Source organism: Narcine bancroftii, chromosome 2 (assembly GCF_036971445.1).
Source record: "Narcine bancroftii isolate sNarBan1 chromosome 2, sNarBan1.hap1, whole genome shotgun sequence".
Taxonomy (NCBI): Eukaryota; Metazoa; Chordata; class Chondrichthyes; order Torpediniformes; family Narcinidae; genus Narcine; species Narcine bancroftii.
In genome coordinates this window covers 36773412-36797704 of record NC_091470.1, presented here as the reverse complement: position 1 = coordinate 36797704, position 24293 = coordinate 36773412, and the positions used below count along the sequence as shown (strand labels likewise).

General features: G+C 38.3%; 1 protein-coding gene across 1 annotated transcript in view; it reads right to left on the bottom strand.

Moving 5' to 3' along the window:
• dhrs7 (dehydrogenase/reductase (SDR family) member 7) overlaps positions 1 to 24293 on the bottom strand; it is a 31037-nt gene that overhangs the window by 4167 nt on the left and 2577 nt on the right. Inside the window, 5 exon segments of the mRNA XM_069915477.1 lie at positions 3223 to 3260; positions 3262 to 3448; positions 5688 to 5807; positions 8548 to 8700; positions 12190 to 12321. Of these exon segments, the coding sequence (XP_069771578.1) occupies positions 3223 to 3260; positions 3262 to 3448; positions 5688 to 5807; positions 8548 to 8700; positions 12190 to 12321 (630 nt within the window).

Sequence of the window (24293 nt, the reverse complement as noted above, 5' to 3'; positions counted from 1 at the left end):
TATACAGATTAATGAGGAAGTACTGGCTATTTTAAAGAGAATAAAGGCAGATAAATCTCCAGGTCCTGACAAAGATATTCCCTAGGTCCTTGAGGGAGGTTAATGTACAATGAGTGGGGCTCTGATAAACATTTAAAATGTAATTAGTCACATGGGGGGTGCTGGAGGATAACTTGTGTTGCTCCATTGATTTTAAAAATGCTCTAAAAGTAAACTGAGTAATTATAGGCCTGTAAGTTTGATGTTGGTGGTAAGTAAATTAATAGACAGTGTTCTTGGGGATGGTATATACAATTATTGATTAGGAGTAGTCAACATGGTTTTGTCCATGGTAGATAATCTTAGTAACAAATCTTAGTTTTTCATGGAGGTCACTACAAAGGATCACAAAGGCTTTGGATATTGTCTATATGGACTTCAGTAAAGCCTTTGACAAGGTTCTACATAAGAGTTTAGTTAAGAAGGTTCAAGCATTAGGTATTAAGGTTGAAGTAGTGAAATGGATTCAACAATGGTTGGATGGGAGATACCAGAGTAGTGGTGGAAAATTGTTTGTCAAATTGGAGGCCAGTGACTAGTGGAGTGCTTCTTAGGGATCGGTTTTGGGCCCATTGTTGTTTGTGATACATATTACTGATTTGGATGATAGGGTGGTAAATTGAATTAGTAAGTATGCAGATGATACTAAGATTGGTGGTGGTGTGGACAGTGAAGAAGTTTTCAAAGTTTGCAGTGGGATATAGGCCAGTTAGAAGAGTGGGCTGAAAGATGGCAGATGGGGTTTAATACTGATAAATATGAGGTTGTACATTTTGGTAGGACTAATCAGTGAAGGTTATGCATGTTAAATGGAAGACAATTGAGGAGTGCAGTAGGACAAGGGATTTAGGAAATTTGGTACATAATTCCATGAAAGTGGATTCACATATAGATAGGGTGGTGAAGAAAGCATTTGGTATTTTGGCCTTCATAAATCAAGAGTGTTGAGTACAGAAGTTGGGATGTCACATTGAAGTTAAAGAAGGCATGGGTGAGGCCAAATTTGGAATATTGTGTGCAGTTTTAGTCACCAAATTATAGTAAGGATATCAATAAAATAGATTGCAGAGAAATTTACAAGAATGTTGCTTGGGTTTCAGGATTTGAGTTGCAGGGAAAGGATGAGCAGGCAAGGACTTTATTCCCTGGACCATAGAAAATTGAGGGGTGATTTGAGAAAGGTATTTAAAATTATGAGGGGAACAGAAAGTAAATGTGGATAGCTTTTTCCATTGAGAGTAGGGGAGATTCAAACAAGAGGACATGGATTGAGATTAAAGAGGGAAAAGTTTAGGGGAAACAAGGGGGAATTTTTTCACTCAGAGTGGTGAGAGTGTGGAATGAGCTCTGGCCAAAGTGGTAGATGCAAACTCGATTTTAATATTTAAGGAAAAGTTGGATAGGTATATGGCGGAGAGGGGTATGGAAGGTGCGGGTCAATAGGACTAGGTGTGAGAAGGTTCGGCATGGATTAGAATGGCTGAACTGGCATGTTCCTGTGCTGTAATTGTTCTATGGTAAATGCAAAGGGCTTTAGACATTGAAGTTCTTGTGATGAGAATTATTTGGATAGACTGGTGAAACTGGAAAGGTTGCCGGCAGCTCTGACAGAAATTTAAGAACATGAAGCCATTGACAAGATAGAAGGAAACTTCCCAACAATTAAGGAGTCATGAACTGGAGGCATAGAATGAAAGTGGTTGGCTAAAACTTTGAGAAATAATGGTTATGCCCTGTCAGGGGAACAGTGGAGGAATATTCATCAGAAAGTGAGCTGCACAGGTGGCTGAAAGAGTTTAATCAGGCTTGGGAACCAGCTGTATTGGTCTTGCATGGTGCTGATCAAGATTTGACACGCTAAATGCACTCCCTTGTTAACATCTGTCTTGACTTTAACTCCACAGAATTTTCTGAAGCAAAAAAAAAATCAGATCCAATAATCTCCAGGCTGCCTCAACTGTGTAATATTGGTAAAGAGGGATGTGGAGATATGTTGCTCCGCAGGGTCCTACTAGCTGTTCTTGATCCTGATGGCTCCATACAGACTTTAAATGGCCTGTTAAAGGAGCTGACATTTTTTTCCATTCTGCAACCATGGAGGTCTAGTGCCCAAGGCAATGGCACGTACTGGGGAAGCAGTAGACTGGCACAGGGCACCAGAAATGGGGAGAACACCACTCATTGAGAAGTCTGTGAGACAACCCTACAGGAAGATGACCATGGCAGTGGACCAGTGAGAGGCTACCGGTGACGTGGCCAAAGGACTCACACCAGTCTCCAGGCTGCTGGAGAATGGTTTAAGCTTTCTTTCTTTCATTCAACATCTCAGAAAGAGGAAAGAAACATGATTTTTCTGTTTTATTGGGAATGATAAACTACTTTTTTTACTGATTTACGGAGAAAACAATTTGAACTGAAATTTAAAGCTAATTAAAAGAAACATTTTAATGATCCTTAATGAGTTAAGTTCCTCTTTATTAAAAGTACAGCACTCACATTTTGTTTTATAAAAATGCCATCAGTTACATTTTTTAAATAATTGAAGATTCATGTAAAATTAATAACCCTATACCATTCAAAAACCAACTGTTGAAAAATAAAAATAAAGGTTAATTAAGCCTCACTGACAAAAGGCAAAGGAGGAAACACCCAACCCCAACCAACCAATTTTCCGCTGCAACCGTGTCTGCCTGTCCCGCATCGGACTTGTCAGCCACAAACGAGCCTGCAGCTGACGTGGACATTTACCCCCTCCATAAATCTTCGTCCGCGAAGCCAAGTCAAAGAACCTCTAATCCAGAAACTTTGGGATCTGGCTATTACTGGACCACAGAAAATGCTGGAAAACAGAAATTGACCCCCAAGGGAACCCCCTATGTAAATATTTCAAAGGTATGAATAAAGCTTAAACCAGGAAATAATACTGTGGGGTGGCACAGTTAGCGCAACGCCTTTACAGTGCCAGCAAGAGGGATGTTATTACAAATTCCTTGCAGACAGCACAGGACTGGAACTCCGGTCCCGATTGCAGAAGATTCAACCTTTACTGCGCCAGCAATCAGGACCAGGGTTCCAGTCCCGTGCTGTCTGTAAGAAGTTTGTACTAACAGCGGCAGATTCAAAACATGCTGGACCATAGGAGTTGCTGGATAATAGAATCCTGTAACTGCAAGATGAAACTATGAGCATGTTTACTACTTGCATATCCTGTAGACGCAAGAGCTGCTGACGGTGACTATCTGACCTTTCTCCTGCTTAACCATGTATGGTAAAATGCACTTGGTCATTGATATTGTACCAAGGAAGTTTAATTGCATGATAGCTTTGTAAACATCAAGGCTTGTGTAAACAAATGGTGAGCGCTGGGAACGCCCAGCATTATTGACTAAAATGTCAATCTGGAAGAAAAATCAACCCAAAAGACAAGACTTAACAATAAGTTTGAATATATTGTATCTTGGTTCAATAGAACAATTTCTGAACAAAAATTTCTGATATTAGCCTTCTGTTGTCATAAAAATTATATTGTTCTTATTGAAGTACAGCAATCAGCAAACCAATTCAGATTATCAAACAAGCTTTCTTAACACAAGCAGCATCTGATTTCGAGCAACCAAAGGGATGGAAAGTGCCATAAGTTAAAATGGAGAAGTAAGGCTTCTTGTGAGAGTAGTCTCAAAAATGTGGTTCTGATACTATTCATTTATACCTCCAAAACTGTATAAAGGCAAAAGATCAGATCACAAAGGTGAAAAATTCCCAAATTATGAATCCTTTTGTTATTTTAACCAATTGATCACCAGCTTGTGTTACAGATGGCCTCACATCACATACAGTTACATTATTTTGTGTAGAAGATTCCATTTCCCCAAACTTAAGCAAGGTACAATATTGACAAATACCCCAAGAAACAAATAATTTGTAGTTCTCTTCAATCTGCACAAACAAAACTCAACAGCTGGAAATAAATTATGTTAACAACTTTCAGACTATTTTAATATCTTTAAGTCACTTGTCAGTATTGCTCTGAACTATAGTCTCATCCTTATTTTTGACAGACATTATAGTAGAGATAATTTTATTCTGATCATTTCATACTGCAGTATTTGAGCATAGCGTAGGCAAAATTTGCAGTTTTCTGTAAACTACAAATAAATATTACAAACATCTGTGAATAAAACATGTACATCACATTTTTTGCTTATATGCCATGAACAATAAATCAGTCTGGAGAGATCAGACAAATGTAAGCCTACACCTGAAATAAATGACCAAGTTCTCACTTTTCTTTCAGTTGTCATGAAGATTTACACACAAAATGTCAACTTTGTTTCTTCCAAAGTTGCTAATTGACTGGCTTGTTTAAATTTTCAGATTGTTAATCACATTAATTTATCCTTAATGGAGAATTAGATTTGTATCTCAATTCTTTTCTTTGGCTTCGCTTCGCGGACGAAGATTTATGGAGGGGTAATGTCCACGTCAGCTGCAGGCTCGTTTGTGACTGACAAGTCCGATGCGGGACATAAATGTGTATGAAAAACATTCTTAAGTGTCAGAAAGTTTTGGGTGGTTTCTCCATTTAGTATATATTACTGTGGCTATTTAATAATATTTTTGCTTCAGTGCATCTTGAAAGAATGTTGAATATGAACTGTATTTCAGATTCTCATTGGTTTCTGATTGATAGCATTGTCATTGGACATTTTCCCTCAACAACTAGACGGTTTCAAGGCTTAATTTTACATTGCAATAGTGTGGAGATGTCATATTAAAATAAATTACTAAAGTACCATGAATATGTCAGTGGTTTTCAGTCACTTTTTCATGTTGAAAGAAAAGGTCTGCTTTTAAAGCCTGAGCATAGTTTCACTGATTGAAGAGAAACAAAAATCACTTTGCTACTGGAGTACATTATCACGTTTTCTTATGGTCTTTGCTGTTTTATTGGGAAATAATGCCCATTTAAACTTGGGTGGAAATGCTAAAGCAATGTGGGATACGCTGTTTAAAAATCACAGGAAACCCTTTTAGGCCAACCTAGTTAATCCCTGATCAAACTAATAATAACAATGTCTCCCTTAGGGATATTGAAACATAACAATCCCAGCCCCTCTGAAAGTGAATAGAAAATACAATACTGCTGAGTTCCAAAATCATGAGAACATCCAAATAGTATTATTTATTTTGCAGGAAGCAAAATATCAGAAAAAAAATCTTGAATTTCAGATAACGTTCTGATTATTTTTTTTAATAGTTTCCAAAACTTAAACTGAAGTATTTTACTAGATTTATAAGTAGTCTTGTGGTCAAAATGGATTTTTTTAAAAACCATGAGCATGCAAGACTTATCCACAAAAAAAAACAACAATTACTGGAATATACTGAAAGTCTGAAAACCTTATGGATATCCAAAGCCTTTAATGTAACACTACATTAATACCAAGTTACTAAATTGGTATAATTGAGAAACAAGTTATTGCAAAATAATTTCCTCTGTATTTTTTCAGAAAAATAGCAAGTAATGAAAATTTAATAACTATTTGTTCATATTTTGTTTTCTTAGTTACAACATATTCACAGAAAATTCTATAACAATGGGAAATACTGCTCACTGAAATCCTTAATTTTGTGAAATCAAACTCAGAACATTTGTGTGCATAAGAACAAGTGCTGAATTACAGTTTTTGTCACTGCCTCACGGGAGTGGCCTTCATTCAGACCAAGTAACAAAACAAGAATATCCTCTTCTTCCAAATCACTATGATCTACAAAATAAAACATACATAGTCACTGAAAGGAATATCAAAACAAAATCATTGAAAAGTAATATATTGGAGAAATCAAAAATAGGCATAATCAAAAAAGACAAATAGAGTCAATGGTTCAAGAGAAAGGATCGTTTTACGTTCAGAGGATGGGGTGGGGCCATTGGTCCGAAAAGTGCACAATATTTATTTTAGAACACAAGAAATAGGTGTTAAACACAAACATTTGCAAATATTGTGTTCAACTGCAATACACAAAAGTACTGGGAAATATTTAACCTCTTGGCTCCTCATTCATGCTCTGGTTTTCCACATGTTCAAGGCAGTACTCAACCTCAGTGTTGCTTTCCTTCAGTAACTCTTTCCCTTAACATCTAATATCCATCAATCTCTCTCACTCCTCATTCTTTTAAATTTAAGAGAGCAGAGGACGAATCTGCCTAAAAAAAAACAGAATCAATCTGGTGAAACGTAACAAAATCCCCTCTACTGCAAATATATTCTCCTCAGAGGGGAAACCAAAGCTATACATAATATCCCAAATACATATATTTCATGTAATGGAGCACTTTTCTTCATTGGTATTTGTGGTGAACTGCTGAACTGTGGTATTCTTGATTACGTGGTTCTACCCCGTCCTATGACTGTACCTGTGGCCCCTCCCTCTTTTGACCTTGTATAAAGCCTCTAACACCTTGACCCTTCCCCAGAAAGCCCAGGTCATGGCAAAGGATGAGGTCCTTGTCCATTGTGAATAAAAGCCTGTAGATCAGTGACTCAGTTGAGTTATTTACTGTACATCAGTATTTAAATCCTCTTGAGACAAAAGGTCAACATACCATTTATTGTAGGATCTCCACGATAATTTTCAGTGATTCGTGTACAAGGGAACCTGGTCTCCTTAAACACCAGGAGCTTTCAATTTCTCTAAATTAAAAAAAAAATCTCCTTTTCCATTTTGTCTATCAAAATAGATTATTTGTTTCCCCAGTTTAATCTGGCACATCCTTTTCCATTCATTTAGCATATCTATAAACTACATCCCAGCCTCGTCAATTCACTGAGTGGAAGAAGTCAAAAGATGGTAGTGGAAAGTTGATTGGAGGCCTATGACGTGCTGCAGGAATCTAGGCATGGTCCATTGCTGTTTGTTATTTGTATTAACAATCTAGAAGACATAGTAGTTGACAAGTTTAGTAAATCGGTGGGATAGTGGACAGTGAGCAAGGTTGTCCAAATTTGCACAGGGCCCATGTCAGCTGATGAAGTGATGGCAGATACAACATAACAGACAGGTGGATAAAGATGGCCCTCACACCGAAAAGGGCAGGCCCCTTGCCCCTCCCCCCATACAGAGTTCTCCAGCAGAGAAACAGGCCCTTCAGTTCAACCTCTCCAGCCATCCAAGCTAATTCCCATTTGCAGGTATTCAGACATATCCTATCCATGCACCTTTTGTTACAATTGCTCCCCACATCTACCAATTTCTTTAGCAGTTTGTTTAAGATAGCCACCAGTACCATATAGCCATCCCCTAGTTTTAGATTCTCCTACCCTGGGTTGGGGGGGGGGGGGGGGGGGAAAGACTCTGGTCATTTCTATGCACATCATGAACATAAGGCTCTAGAAGGTACCCCCTTAACCTCCTATGCTCTAGGCAGAAGGGTCTCAGCCTATCCTTATTTTTCAAGCTTACCAATCCCAGTAATATTCTTATGAATATTTTCTGCTCCCTTTACAATTTAATCATAACTTTCCTATAGTTGGGTGGAAAAAATGGCACACAATACTCTAAATGCAATTTCAATGTCTTGTACAGTTGTAACATAATGTCCATGACCACTATAGGCAAGTCAAACATCATTACCTTGCTGACCTGTGTTGCCAGGTACATGGATATAAGAGGGTGAGGCTATAGGACAAGTTGAGGAAGATAACTTGGTCACCATTGACGTTGGACGAAAGGGCCCATTTCAGTGGTGTAAAATGTTACAAGTCTATGCATACTCTTCAACAAGAAAAAATCTGAATATACTACACTTGGTCCATTCATTCAAATCATTCCTATAGATTGTGAATAGCTAGAACCCAAATACAATCCCCATGGTCAACCAGAAAATGGCCCGTTACGTCTATGCACTACTTCCTGCCTGTTATCCAATCTTTTAATAAACTCTTGTGTTTGGCACTTCATTAAAGGACTTCTTCAATTTCAAATTCCAAAATTTACCCTCATCTATCTTGCTAACTGGAACTTCAGAAATCTCAAATTTGTCAACTGTGGTTTTACTTTCATAAATCCTCTTTCCCAATCCTGTTACAATTTTCTTAATGCCCTGCTACAACTTGTGGACTGCACGGTTAGCATAGCACCATTATAGCACCAGCAGTCGAGACCGGGGTTTGAATCCCGCGCTGTCTATAAGGAGTTTGTATGTTCTCCCTGTGTGGTTTCCTCTGGAGGCTCCAGTTTCCTCCAACCATTCAAAACATACCAAGGGTTGTAGGTTAATTGGGTGCAATTGGGCAGCAGGAGCTCTTGGGCAGAAATGGCCCGTGCTGCATGTTTAAATTTTTTTTAATTTAAATTTAATAATTGAGCCCAGCAATTTTCCCTCCAATGATGTTAGGCTAAATGACCTGATAATAATAATACAAGTAAATTAATTTCCAATTTACTTTTACAAATGTCTTCTTCCAATAATTTACATCAATGGTCATTCAGAACACTTTTACTTACCGCGGCAGTTTTGTTTAACTTGTTGCAGTTCAGCCTCTCTCCGAGAAGAGAGTACCACCGAAGCTCCTAATTTTGCGAGTTGATACGCCAGCTCCACTCCAATTCCAGTCGAGGCTCCTGTTATCCATACAACTTTCTTTAAGAATTTGGTTTCTGTCAGGTATTAAACATACAATTGATAATATTACATTTCAAAAATTAATTTACAAATTAATGTTTCATTCATTAATAAAATATATACTTGAGGCTAACTCAGATCTTACTATTTAAAAATAAACCTTTTGAACATGAAGTTTTTGTTCTTGATTGAAAGCTATTGTATTACATTACTTCCCACCCCTCTTTGTTTAGATTTGCTCCTTGGGGTTTATTGCAAAAAAAATCTTGGCAATTTGTACGATCAGAAAAAATGTATAAAATAAACACCAAAGAAGATTAATTGGCCCATTGCAACAGTGTCAACAAAAAATAATAATAACTGCCCACTCTAATCCCAACTTTGTGCATGATGTCCATGGTTCTTCAAACACACAGAATATTGTAGAGGACTTCAGGGTTAACCACCTATCACAATGTTCTGGATCCCTATCATCCTTGAGGCAAAAATAGAATTCTTCATCTTGCCTTTGATCTTTTTACAAACTACTTTAAATCTTTGTCCTTTGGCTTTTGTCTCCTCTCCTAAGGGAAATATTCACATTTTATCTTGGACATTCATTGTTTTACCCATTCCCATTACCCTCATCTGTTCCAAAAACAAAATCTCAATTTCAACAATCTGCCTTCATGGCTATGATTTCTATGTCATGGTTAGATCATTTTTGATTCTTTTTCTTCACTGTTGTGTCCTGCTTTACTTCTATTGGGAATTCTTATATATGGAATGGCAAGTTTTCAGGGCCTCACTCCAAGCAGAAGCTTTATTACCAGTGCCTGGTATGGTAGAGATGGGGCAACATCCCAATGATCTGAATGCTAGTGAAATTCTGAACTGTATCAACCCTTTTGATATGCATAGATATTTCAATTCAGCAAAGATGGAGAAATCACATCACATCCACCACCAATTGGAATTTTATATGCCAGCAAACCTTTGAGCTATTACTTATCAGAAATAAGCCAGACTAATTATAACGATGCGATCCTTTCATTGTGGCAATTAAACACAAATATTAGAATTATAAAGGCATAGTTTGTTCTTTTCTCAGTAGTTGCTAGTAGTCTCTAATATGTAAACTAGTCAGCTTCTCAACTCGTTTCTGCTATTTAATTAGATCATGGCTGATTGGATTGTAATTTCATCTCTACAATCCCAGGTAACTTTTAATTAATGTTTCTTGCTTATCAAGAAGTTATCTACAGATTACTATAGGTAGTTAAATTTGAGAAAGATGTCCCCTGCTCTCTCATTTAACACAAAGAATTTTGTGGTTTAAAAAAAAAATCCACACATGATGCTGCTTCCCTTGGGGCTCTCATTATGCACACTCCATGCTACAATTAAGGAAGCAGCTCCTAGACTATTGGTAGGGTGGAGGAAGAAAGGAAAGAGGTTGTTGAAGGATACCAGGCAATGTCTTTACTTATTTCAGACAAGGAAGATCACTCTGTAGTCACTGTAATTGGTCATGATTGCAGTACTTTGTGATCTCTAGCATCTCCTTCTCCCAAACTAGGAAGATGCGGTTGGGACTTGAGTTTTTCCAAGTTTTAAAACCTTAGTAGGGTATGATCGGTTTCCAGTCTCTTGCTCTTTAAGTTGGCATTTGGCCTTTTTTCACTTTTTGCCAGTCAGGGTGGTCAAGTTGGGTGGCTTTAGGATGGACTCAAAGACATTCATATCAAAAATAGAATCATAGTTGAAGCATTCTTTGAGTGTTCCTTTCAGCAGGCACCGAGTGCCACTCTGTACTGAACAAGTTCACATTTATTTATGGCATGGAGTGGGAAACCCCTTGGGTGTTTAGCTATATGTGGTCTTCAAAGGACCAAAGAATCCACATGTCACTGTTGTCAGCATGTTGCTGCCTGACATCAAGTTTTATGTTTGTCACCAATCTTCTTTTGGATTTTAATTTTGGAGAAGTTTCTATTTTCACAAGGGTTGAATTCTCAATGCAGGAACATCTTGTGTTCAATTATTTTGCTGGATTTTCTATTCATTCTCTTTTGACAGAGAAGCCAAAAGTATATTCACAGCATCAATTTTGCCAAATGTCAGAATAGTCCTGAAGCTGTGCACACTTTATAGGAACCATTGGTCGCAAGTTTTCTGGTTACTAATAAGCTATCACAGAAAAAAACTGCCTATATGGTTCTTAACCCATAGCTGTAAATGAGCTGTTTATTCTTCTCAGACAGTCTCTCAGAATCAAAGACAACTTGCTTCATTACAATTTGACAAGGTGAAATGAGATCTGCCATGGTTAGGGCAACAGGTGGTTGATTGCTGGGAGGGTGGGGGCTAGATTGGGAACTAATATATACTCTCCCTCTATCTCAACCTTTTTTCCCCCACTCACATGCCACCTTAGGTATTCGCTATGCCATAGGTGCTCTGTAATTAGTAAGGGATTGCTTAGATGGCATGTGGGTGGAAAGAAAATGTTTGAACATCACTGTTTTAATCGTACCTAATTGACTCGTTATGTGCACGGTTTCAATACTCCAAAGGAAATGAGCCAATGACAATTTTTCTCAAACAAAATATTTCAGTAACAATTAGTCTAGAGCAGTAATTCTCAACGTTCCCTTCCCACTCACATACCACCTTGAGCAATCCCTTACTAATCACAGAGCACCAATGGCATAGGGATTACTTAAAGTAGTATGTGAGTGGAAAGAAAAAGATTGAGAACCACTGCTCTATAGGCTATATCTTCTTATCTATAAAGGCCATTCATTTCATTGCTGCAAAGTTTCTGTTGATTTATTTGCTGCATTTACCTGAAACATAAACTTTTATGTTGGTTGTTCAACCGGGTATTTCCATTATTTTCTGTTTTTATTCTTTTTGTCCAGTTTTTCAATTATCTTTTTTTTCCTTGAGAATTTTTATTTTGTGACAGTAATCCACTTAAAATTTATCAAAGTGCTAAGGATTATTCTAGACAGTGAATCTTAATATACTATTGTATTGAATAGCTGGAGTCTGGCAAGTCTTACTGAGACAATACTGGATACATGGCTGACTTTAAATTAATGTTACTCACTGACATGCAAAAATGGCATTTCCCACTACAATTTAAAAAAAAAACAAAGCTGGAAATTGCATCATGATGAATCCACACAATTTCTATATGTACAAAGCCTAAAATTAGTGCTAAGAAGATTGTCCAATTTTTATAATCCTTATTCAAGGGGTGCCAAGTCTTCAAGATATAATCCGAGTTTCATCCTGTTAAACAAAGATTCAACTTGGACCTTCATATTTTTTATGGCTCAGCATAATTAATTTTCACAGCTGTAGCAGTGTGAAATTGATCAATGAAGGTACAAGCAAATAGAAATGGTTACCAAGAATTAAAATGCAATCCATTCAAACCTGTAAGTTTTCTGCTGGTGGATCAGATAAATGTTTACAACATGGTGAAAAAAGGTAATTCATTTAATAAATAGAGAAATATGTTGGAAGTTCATTACCTGGTTTGTTTCCTAGATATTCAGCCCATAAAGTAAAATCTGCATCATCTCTGAAGAACCTAACAAATTGCACAATTGCACAAACTACCACACAGTAACATATGACTGACAGGAGATCCATTGCATCGATATCTGGCAAAAAAATAAAGTGGGTATAACTGATCCTGAATGTATGATTGATCAATTTAATTTCATTTTTTCCATAAGAATTGTCCACATTTTTTTTAAATGGACTAATGTATCAACGTGCATCACATAATTCAAAAATATAAAAGATGCACAAAGAGGTTTCAGATTACTCAAAAAGTCAATAAGGAATCCAAAAGTCATTTACTATCAATTTTTCTTTATAATTTCTTAGCAGCAAAATTCAAATAACTACTGCTGCAAAGGGGTTCCTTCTTGTGGGTGGTTATCTTTTAAGATGAGAAACTATACTTTTTTTAAATTGTCTAATACTTTATATGTAATTTAAATAAGTATTTTTAATCTGTAACCATAATGAAGTTGAAGCAAAAAGAGTATGAAGACTCTTCACTGGAATATCACCAGATAAGAGTTGGCACCACAAAGAGGAAGTGACATTAGAACAGCTGAATTAATAAGATGGCTTTAAAGAACCTTGAAGACAGAAAGATTTAGGAAGGGAATTCAAATGTAGAGTTGAAAGTATAACAAATGCTGAAAGTATAACAAAATCAGAAATGTACACTTCATCAATCAATACAGTTACTGCCCCCCCTCCTGGAGCTGGAGGGGAGGCAGGCCCCTCCAGCCCAGGTAAGAAACCTGCATAGGAGAAGGCCACTCCGATATAAAACCTACGACCCAAGGACCTCGCTGCCACGTCCCAGCTTGCTTGGCCACGGCACACGAACCATGGGTGTAAAGGGTGGGGCCAGTACTGCGCGCACTGCACTCCACCTAAAAGCTCCTTTGCGCAGGCCCGAGGACAGGTCCACGTCCTCCCCCTCCACGTCCTCCCCCTCCACGTCCTCCCCCTCCACGTCCTCCCCCTCCACGTCCTCCCCCTCCACGTCCTCCCCCTCCACGTCCTCCCCCTCCACGTCCTCCCCCTCCACGTCCTCCCCCTCCACGTCCTCCCCCTCAAAAGATGCTCACAAACTCAAGCTAGCATGCTGGAACATCAGAACCATGCTAGACAAGACTGACAGCCACCGACCTGAACGTCGGTCTGTCCTCATTGCACATGAACTCCTCAGACTTGACATCGACATAGCCGCTCTCAGTGAAGTCCGCCTGGCAGATGTAGGCAGCCTCCGAGAACGCGGCGCGGGCTACACACTCTACTGGTCTGGCAAGCCTTCGGATGAACGACGCCTATCTGGTGTAGGCTTCATGGTCAAGAGCTTCATTGCCTCCAAACTCGAAAACCTTCCGACAGGCCTCTCGGACCGAATCATGTCCATGCGACTCCCACTTCAAAACAAGCGTCACATCACCCTCATCAGTGTCTATGCTCCAACCCTCCAGGCGGAACCAGCAGAAAAGAACAAGTTCTACACCGACCTGCGCAACCTCATCCAACGTACCCCTACAGCCGACAAGGTTGTCATCCTGGGCGACTTCAACGCTCGTGTCGGCAAAGACTCAGAAACCTGGCCAGGAATCCTGGGCAAGCATGGCGTCGGCAAGTGCAACGACAATGGGCGCCTCCTGTTGGAGCTCTGCGCAGAACAGCGGCTTGTCATTACAAACACCCTTTTTCAGCAGAGGGACAGCCTTAAGACCACCTGGATGCATCCCCGATCCAAACACTGGCACCTCCTGGACTACATCCTGGTGCGAGAAAGTGACAAACAAGATGTGCTCCACACCAGGGTCATGCCTAGCGCGGAATGCCACACTGACCACCGGCTGGTTCGCTGCAAGCTCAACCTTCACTTCAAGCCAAAGCCCAGGAACAATAAAGCCCCCAGAAAGAGGTTCAATGTTGGAAAACTGCAGTCAGACGAAGCGAGAGGAAACTTCCAGGCAAACCTCAAAGCAAAGCTCGACGTTGCAACCCGCCTCACGGACCCGTCCCCTGAAACCCTCTGGGATCAGTTGAAGGCTACCATACTGCAATCCACTGAAGAGGTACTGGGCTTCTCCTCCAGGAAAAACAAGGACTGGTTTGACGAAAACAGCCAGGAAATCCAGGAGCTGCTGGCAAAGAAGCGAGCTGCCCACCAGGCTCACCTTACAAAGCCGTCCTGTCCAGAGAAGAAACAAGCCTTCCGTCGCGCATGCAGCCATCTTCAGCGCAAACTCCGGGAGATCCAAAATGAGTGGTGGACTAGCCTCGCCAAACGAACACAGCTCAGCGCGGACATTGGCGACTTCAGGGGTTTCTACGAGGCTCTAAAGGCTGTGTACGGCCCCTCACCCCAAGTCCAAAGCCCGCTGCGCAGCTCAGACGGCAAAGTCCTCCTCAGCGACAAGATCTCCATCCTCAACCGATGGTCAGAACACTTCCAATCTCTTTTCAGTACCAACCGCTCAGTCCAAGATTCCGCCCTGCTCCAGCTCCCTCAACAGCCCCTAAGGCTAGAGCTGGATGAGGTTCCCACCCTGGATGAGACATATAAGGCAATCGAACAACTGAAAAGTGGCAAAGCAGCAGGTATGGATGGAATCCCCCCAGAAGTCTGGAAGGCTGGCGGCAAAACTCTGCATGCCAAACTGCATGAGTTTTTCAAGCTTTGTTGGGACCAAGGTAAACTGCCTCAGGATCTTCGTGATGCCACCATCATCACCCTGTACAAAAACAAAGGCGAGAAATCAGACTGCTCAAACTACAGGGGAATCACGTTGCTCTCCATTGCAGGCAAAATCTTCGCTAGGATTCTACTAAATAGAATAATACCTAGTGTCACTGAGAATATTCTCCCAGAATCACAGTGCGGCTTTCGCGCAAACAGATGAACCACTGACATGGTCTTTGCCCTCAGACAGCTCCAAGAAAAGTGCAGAGAACAAAACAAAGGACTCTACATCACCTTTGTTGACCTCACCAAAGCCTTCGACACCGTGAGCAGGAAAGAGCTTTGGCAAATACTAGAGCGCATCGGATGTCCCCCAAAGTTCCTCAACATGATTATCCAACTGCACGAAAACCAACAAGGTCGGGTCAGATACAGCAATGAGCTCTCTGAACCCTTCTCCATTAACAATGGCGTGAAGCAAGGCTGTGTTCTCGCACCAACCCTCTTTTCAATCTTCTTCAGCATGATGCTGAACCAAGCCATGAAAGACCCCAACAATGAAGACGCTGTTTACATCCGGTACCGCACGGATGGCAGTCTCTTCAATCTGAGGCGCCTGCAAGCTCACACCAAGACACAAGAGAAACTTGTCCGTGAACTACTCTTTGCAGATGATGCCGCTTTAGTTGCCCATTCAGAGCCAGCTCTTCAGCGCTTGACGTCCTGCTTTGCGGAAACTGCCAAAATGTTTGGCCTGGAAGTCAGCCTGAAGAAAACTGAGGTCCTCCATCAGCCAGCTCCCCACCATGACTACCAGCCCCCCCACATCTCCATCGGGCACACAAAACTCAAAACGGTCAACCAGTTTACCTATCTCGGCTGCACCATTTCATCAGATGCAAGGATCGACAATGAGATAGACAACAGACTCGCCAAGGCAAATAGCGCCTTTGGAAGACTACACAAAAGAGTCTGGAAAAACAACCAACTGAAAAACCTCACAAAGATAAGCGTATACAGAGCCGTTGTCATACCCACACTCCTGTTCGGCTCCGAATCATGGGTCCTCTACCGGCACCACCTACGGCTCCTAGAACGCTTCCACCAGCGTTGTCTCCGCTCCATCCTCAACATCCATTGGAGCGCTCACACCCCTAACGTCGAGGTACTCGAGATGGCAGAGGTCGACAGCATCGAGTCCACGCTGCTGAAGATCCAGCTGCGCTGGATGGGTCACGTCTCCAGAATGGAGGACCATCGCCTTCCCAAGATCGTATTATATGGCGAGCTCTCCACTGGCCACCGTGACAGAGGTGCACCAAAGAAAAGGTACAAGGACTGCCTAAAGAAATCTCTTGGTGCCTGCCACATTGACCACCGCCAGTGGGCTGATAACGCCTCAAACCGTGCATCTTGGCGCCTCACAGTTTGGCGGGCAGCAGCCTCCTTTGAAGAAGACCGCAGAGCCCACCTCACTGACAAAAGGCAAAGGAGGAAAAACCCAACACCCAACCCCAACCAACCAATTTTCCCTTGCAACCGCTGCAATCGTGTCTGCCTGTCCCGCATCGGACTGGTCAGCCACAAACGAGCCTGCAGCTGACGTGGACTTTTTACCCCCTCCATAAATCTTCGTCCGCGAAGCCAAGCCAAAGAAAAAAGACAGTTACTGCCATAATGATCAACAACCACTATCATTTCAGGTTGGTAGAGCCCTGGGCAATTTCTAAAGTGACCTCCTTTTCACCAACGAAAAAGCTCCATCATGGATCCTTCCATGTAGAAATGGGAACTGACCCTCCTGCTCTCCCATCAAGAACCAGCCTCTGTTCCAGCTGAACTGGATCTTCTGAAAATTTTCACCAAAACTCACCCCTTAAATGCTGTGGCAACTTGGTCAGAATAAAATTCCAGAATGGGATAGAACTTCTGGCACAGTTTGGGATGAGAGCGGGGTGAATTCAAGGCCAAATGGGAAAAAAAATAGACTTTTGTTTGCCAATTCCACAAACAGAAATCTGATATGCTTCTCTGCGTCATATATTCAAACCGAATAAAACTATGATCAAGATAGAGGTCCCCCACTAAAATTTGTTATTTCAAAACAAGAACTTTTATTTGCAATTAAACATTCCAATCCAGTATATTTGTGCACCATTAAACTATACAAAAAAAAATCAGCTGAGTTTATGATAAATTATCTTTACACTCAGGTAAGATGGCAATACGAATAATGTTACAGGTTTAACCTCCTCAGGTTAGATAAAGGATTATATATTTAAAAAAATGAAAGCACGGTTCAATTAAAATCTCAAAGGCCATTAAAAATATGCATAGAACCTCAGCTCAATTTAAATTATTTCCTTCTGCAGTTATTATTGTATCTTCGAAAATGCAATCATCTCCCATGCCAATGTCCAAAACTGGCAGTCAAGCAGCAAAAGAGTAGCCAAAATAAAATTTCCTTTTGATTTCCCCCTTCCTGTGAATAATCTATGGGTTTTAACTGCAGTGGCACCCAATTCACATTTTAACGGAAATAACTTCCATAATAACTTTGTTGATACTCTAATTCACTGTAGGTCCTTAGATTCACACTCTGTGCACCTCCAACTACACAAATTGGATTAAGTAAAAGGAGTACAATGTAAATTTAGCACAAAGTCAAATGCCATTTGTAACAGAGCACACCGTTCATGTAATGAGAGCAGTAGTAATCAAATCAGTTAAGTTCCAAATAAAAGTAGTCTATTTTATGCAATTTCAAGGCAATTTTTTTGATCTGCCTCATGATTTGTCTTTTGGCATAGTTGAGTTACATTTTAAGATTATATAAAATTCCACTGTTTATCAAGAGATTGAAGCAAGAGGTCATGAATTAAGAGTTATGGGGCAAAAGTTTAGACGTAACATGAAGGGGAACTTCTTCATTCAGAGAGTGGTGGCTGTGTGGAATGAGCTTCTGGGAAAAGTCATGGCGGAAGGGTCAATTTTGTCACTTAAGGAAAAATTGGATAGGTCTGTGGATGGGAGGGGAATGGAGAGTTATGGGCAGGGTGCAGGTAGTGGGACTAGAGGAGAGTACTTGTTCGGTGCAGACTAGAAGGGCTAAAATGGCCTGTTTCTGTGCTGTAATTGTTATATGTTATATGATTAAATGAGTGGCTGACTATTACATCTAAAAAACAGGCTCTCGGTAGATGTTATTTTAATAATAACATCATCAGTGTAAATGCTGGTCACTTTCATGGCTTCCATACTTGATGAATATCACAAAGTCATTTGAAAATTCAGCCAGTTAATTGATAAACACAGACTGACACACATTTTGGCTGCAACTCCTCTTTGAATGATAGGCTGACAGCATATTATTTCAGCTCAAGTTTCTTTTCTTAAAAAAAGAAAACTGTCACCGAGATAAAAAAAATCAAAATCTAATTGATCTTTCAGGCTTTCAAAGCTTTTTATTCCTTAACGTTTAGATATCTGCAGGGTGCTTTTTGTGGTTGCAACGTTTAGGAATATCACACAGATAGATTTGTAAAACTGAAGGTCATATAAATTATGTACGATAACAGTGTATTTGGATAAGATTATACAGTGTGCACAATTCATTTAAAGGTATCCTTACATTTATATGCCAGTAATGAGTAATTAAATGGTTAAAATAGCCTGTTGCAGCAAACATAAGTGGTGTAATTTAAAAATAAAATACAGTATTGTAGCTGTTCAACACTTGGAATAAAACTGAACAACATCAGATAGTGCAGCCACAATGAAGAGAGAACTTTGAGCTAATATTTCAAGTCAACGACCTTTTATCTAGACTGTTAAAGAATCACTTTCAGATCAAGGGAAAATGTCAATTGCTTGAATGTCAAAAAAAAAACCCCAAATGATTTAAGGCAGTGGTTGTCAAAACCTTTTTCTTTCCACTCATGTACCACTTTAAGTAATCCCTATTCCATCGGTGCACTATGGGATTGCTTAAGGTAGGATGTGAGTGGGAAGGGAATCGCTGCTCTAGACCCAATGGTTACTGAAATATCTTGCTGGAGGAAAATTGTCCTTTGGAGTTACAAAACCTTGCACATAACCAGTCAATTAGGTGCAATCAAAGCAGTGGTGTTCAAACTTTTTCTTTCCACTCGTATATCACCTTAAGCCATCCCTGACTAATCACAGAGCACCACTGCCATCGGGAATACTAAAAAGTGGTTGAGAACCACTGATGAACGGCCTGTCCTTTTGCTCTTGATTCGGTTTGCGTGGATATTCAGGAAAAATAAATGCAAGGAACCAGACAACCTGGCGGAGCCACAACAAGCCTCACAGACGAGTCGAGAGCATATACATTAAGGATAATAATTACAAACTTGATCAGAGAGGAAGGTGGAAAGGAGAAAATTCGACCAGGCGCCAGCCGGCTAAGACACGCAGTCAAGGAGGCGAGCTCACCTTTTTTGAGGGATCAAAACGATACAATAATTAACCCGACACAAGAGTTGATACTGGAGACCCGGCGCACGTCACCTCGGCATTGAACCCCTACCCCGCTTCTCATTGCGTCCTGCTGGAGAATTGCTCGCTCGCATCTTCAGGTGCGATTTCAAGGTTATGAGAGGAGCAATGTCATTGCACAGTAAAGATGTTCCACGCAACAGCAACAAAAAGGGATAATGGCAGCGATTCGTTTTCTAGGCTATTTGACAGTAATCGGAAAAAAATAATAAATGCACCTAGATGAATGGCAACCCCGGCTCTTTTGATGTATTTATGAACCCTTTGAGCCTAGTCCACCATTCAAGCTTGCAACGAATTTCCCATCTCAACTTTTCCTGCTTTTACCCTGTAGTTCCTGGGGGTTCCGATGTTGTAAATGACCTCATTAAAAATCCACCAGGGAACTTCGGTGACAGTTTCCTGATTTTCCACGTTGTACTGCAAATGTGAAAACTGCAGTGTGACAACTCCACGCTGAGTATGTGGTCATGAAACAAAAATTCTCTGGCAACTAAACTTCTTCCTCTCCAATTAATACTTGCACACAAGGAAAGCAGCACGGCCCGAGCCACAAAACTCCTCTAAAGAATTCCCATGCTCGAAGTTAGCTTTTTGTCCAAACTTTGCTGCAATGGGAACTTTATATGTTAATGGATAATTGTGTATAGACAATTATCAATCGTGTTACTTGAAGGTGTGAAAAAGCAATAATCCTCTTTTGTTCTCTATTTGATCAAATCACACCTAAGTTTTTGTAAGTATTATTGTCCAATTGTAATGTTTTTTCTCTATCCTTCATTCTCATCTCTATTGTATGCCAGTAATTGCACGTTATTACAGTGATATCTTTCATCATGTAGAAACAGAATGTTTCAATATTTTAATGAGAAAACATTTTCTCATAGCTACATTACATGTTTTAACCCTAAGTGTCTTGTAACTCTCTCCATTTTTTTTTATCCTGAGGACAATACCAAGGTTACACTAAGGTTCATTGATACAAAGCTTCCACAGTAACACTCTCAGGGTCAGGGATGTCAGTTGCTGGATCATTATCGAGGTCGCTCTGAGCATCGCAGAGTGATGTTTAAGCAGGAGATTCGGGCAAATATTGTAATCATTAGGAATAAGGTTCCCACTATCCATTATATGATAGAACTGCCCCATCCTCCAAGTAGAAAAGGAAACCAGCTAAAGGTCCTCAAGGGAGGAACAAGGTCGGCGCAGTTCTTGTCCAATCTTTCTGGTTTTGTCACCCTCTTTCTGTAGATGGACAGCTAAATCTGAGATATTTTCTGAAGAATCGAGAATATAAGTACAACACTTCTATCCAATAATGACACAAGTGCTGCCTTCCTTGGCCATCTATAAATCCAGTGGTAGCTGATTTTAAATATTCTCTACTGAGATAGCATTTTCTTGGTGGTAAATAAATTCCTTTCCCTTTCATCATCCCATCAGGGCCAAATAGGGTGATGATAAAGTAACTGCTGTTGGAAGACAGATACAGCCCATCAATGTTGATACTTGGGTGTTGATTAATGACCCTATTTTGTCTCCTGATAATCATCTGTACTTCCTTTTTTTAAACTTTATTTAAAGATTTTATTACATGAATAAAACAAAGAAATTACATTTAAAGAAAAAATAAAAATGAAGTAATTATTGCAATACAACATTAATAACCTAACTTAAATCAATCTAACCCCCCCATTATACAACCACTAAAAAAAAACTATATATAAAAAACCCCACCCTTCCCCCAAAATAAAGAGTGAAGAATTAATATAGTAATATTATATATAAAAAATAAAAAAACACTCACAAACAAAAGAAAATAACAAGTAAATATTAATAAAAAAAGTTATCAAATCTAAAATATCACACATAAAACATATTTAAATCAGACTTAATTGCAAGTACTTAACAAATGGAGTCCACTTCAACTTATAAAAAGACATCTTATCTTGAATTGAAAAAGATATCTTTTCCATAATTAAACAAGACTTCATCTCTAAATACCATCTATCTAAGGTTAGTATATTTCTATCTTTCCAAGTAAGCGCTATACATTTCTTAGCCACTGCTAAGGCTAAATAGATAAAAGAAATCTGATAATAATTTAAGCCTAAATCGATTAATGATTGCATATTCCCTAATAAAAATATATCAGGATCTAATAACATATTAGATATTATATAAACTATTAAATATAGATTGAATACTTTTCCAAAAGGCAATCGATCACAAAACCAAACGGTATGTAAAAAAGTATTAGCCGTCTGATCACAACGAAAACAACAATCTACCTTACTAAGACCAAACTTTTTAAATTTCTCTGGTGTTAAATATAATTGATGTATAAAATTATAATTAATCATCGCTAATCTAGCATTAATCAATTTCTGAATACTATTCTGACAAATTTCCATCCAAGCTTCTTCAGTTATTGTAGAACCTAAATCTTTTTTTCCATTTCAACTTATCTTTATCAAAATCTGTCTTATTTTCATTTTCTTGTAAAATACAATACAAATCAGATATATACCCCTTTTTTGGTATGGAAAGTACATATTTCTCAAAACTAGTTTCAGGCAATAAAATCATATGTTGGCCACATACCTGTTTTACAAATGATCTTAACTGATAATATACAAATACAGAATTTCCACTAATACCAAATTTCCTTTGTAATTCCTCAAAAGAACAAAAACATCCTTCAAAAAAACAATCTGATAAATTTTTTATTCCTTTCCTTTCCCATTGTTTCAAAGTAATATTGGAGACTGTAAAAGGAACAAGTTGATTATTATATAATGGCAATCACCCAGACCATTTATTTTTAAGCCCCAATTTATTAAGTTTACTTGTCCATAAATTCAATAAATGTTTCAATATTGGTACATCATAAGTTCGTAATAAATTTTTCTTCCATCGAAACAAAAACTCATGTGGAAATTTTTCTGAAATAACTGCCATTTCTATCTTTGCCCAACTAGGTGGGCCCTCCGCATTCATTAATGCACTAAGAAATTTAAATTGAGTTGCCTCATAATAATATTGAAAATTCGGTAATCTCAAACCTCCAAATTGAAAATCCCACATCAACTTTCTCATTGCTACCCTCGGAAATTTTCCCTTCCATAAAAAATCTCTAACTGCTTTATATAAATCCTTAAAAAAACTTTTTTTTTTAAATAATGAATTGATTGAAACAAATACTGTATCTGAGGAAAAATATTCATTTTTATAGTGTTAATCCTCCCCAATAAACCTAAAGGTAAATCCTTCCACCTAATCAAATCTAACTTAATCTTTTTTTATTAAAGGAAGATAATTAATTGAATATAAATCTTGATATTCTGTATTAACATTAATTCCTAAATATTTAATTTGTTTAGTCCACTTCAAATTTATAATATTTTTATATATTGAATAATCATCTTTACAAATTGACAAAATTTCACTTTTAGCCCAGTTTACCTTATAACCAGATAATTGACCATGATTTTCTAAAGATTCTTGAATTGCTGGTAAAGAAATATCAGGATCCACCAAATATAATAAAACATCATCAGCAAATAAATTAATCTTATATTCCTCATTCAAAACTCTCATACCCTTAACATTTTCATTTTGACGTATTAATTGTGCCAAAGGTTCAATGACTATAGCAAATAAAGCAGGTGACAATGGACATCCTTGCCTAGTAGACCTTGTTAAATCAAAGGATTCTGAAATCTGCCCATTGGTAGCAACTCTAGCCTTCGGACTATTATATAAAGCCTTTATCAATCCAATAAACGAGGAACCAAAACAAAATTTCTCAAGTACTTTAAATAAAAACTTCCACTCCACTCTATCAAAATCCTTTTCTGCATCCAACGAAACCACTATTGGATAATTCATTTGAGATTTAGATTTGTTTATCAAAGTTATTAAATGCAAAATATTATCAGACACATATCTATTTTTTATAAATCCTGTTTGGTCTTTATGTATTATTTTAGGTAAATATTGAGCTAATCTATTAGCCATAAATTTAGCTACAATTTTATAATCCACATTTAACAACGATATTGGTCGATAAGAAGAAACCTGTAAAGGATCTTTATCTTTTTTTGGTATAACTGTAATTATAGCATTAGAACAAGATTCAGGTAATTGAAAAGTTTTATAAATTTGCTGTATTACATCCTTATAAATAGAAGATATATCAACATAAAAAGTTTTATAAAACTCTATAGAAAACCCATCTTCACCAGGTACCTTTCCATTTGGCATATCTCTTATTGCCATTTCAATTTCATTTTCTGTAAAAGATTTATCCAACTCTTGTCGATCTTCTTGATTCAATTGTGGCAATTTAATATTTTTCAAAAAAGAATCTATTGCATCTTCAGCTACATCTTTACATTCTGAAGTATATAATTTTTTATAAAAATTACAAAATTCCTCATTAATTTCTTTTTGTCTAAAAGTAATACCCGATTTCTTTCTAATTGCTGGTATAATCCTAGATAATTGTTCTTTTTTCAACTGCCATGAAAGAACTTTATGAGCTTTCTCACCCCATTCATAAAACTTATGTTTAGTTTGATTCATTAAACATTCAAACCGATATGTTTGTAATTCATTATATTTAAATTTTAAATTAGTTAACTGATTCTTTTGCATTTCAGTAGGATTTTTTTGAAATTCTTTTTCAGTAACAGTTATCTTTTTATCTAAATCTTCAATCTCTCTAATTCTCTCTTTCTTTACTTTAGAAGCATAACTAATAATTTGACCTCGTAAAAAAGCTTTCATTGCATCCCATAAAACAAAATGACTAGAAACAGAATTAATATTATTACTAATAAAAACCTCAATTTGTTTTTTTAAATAACTAAT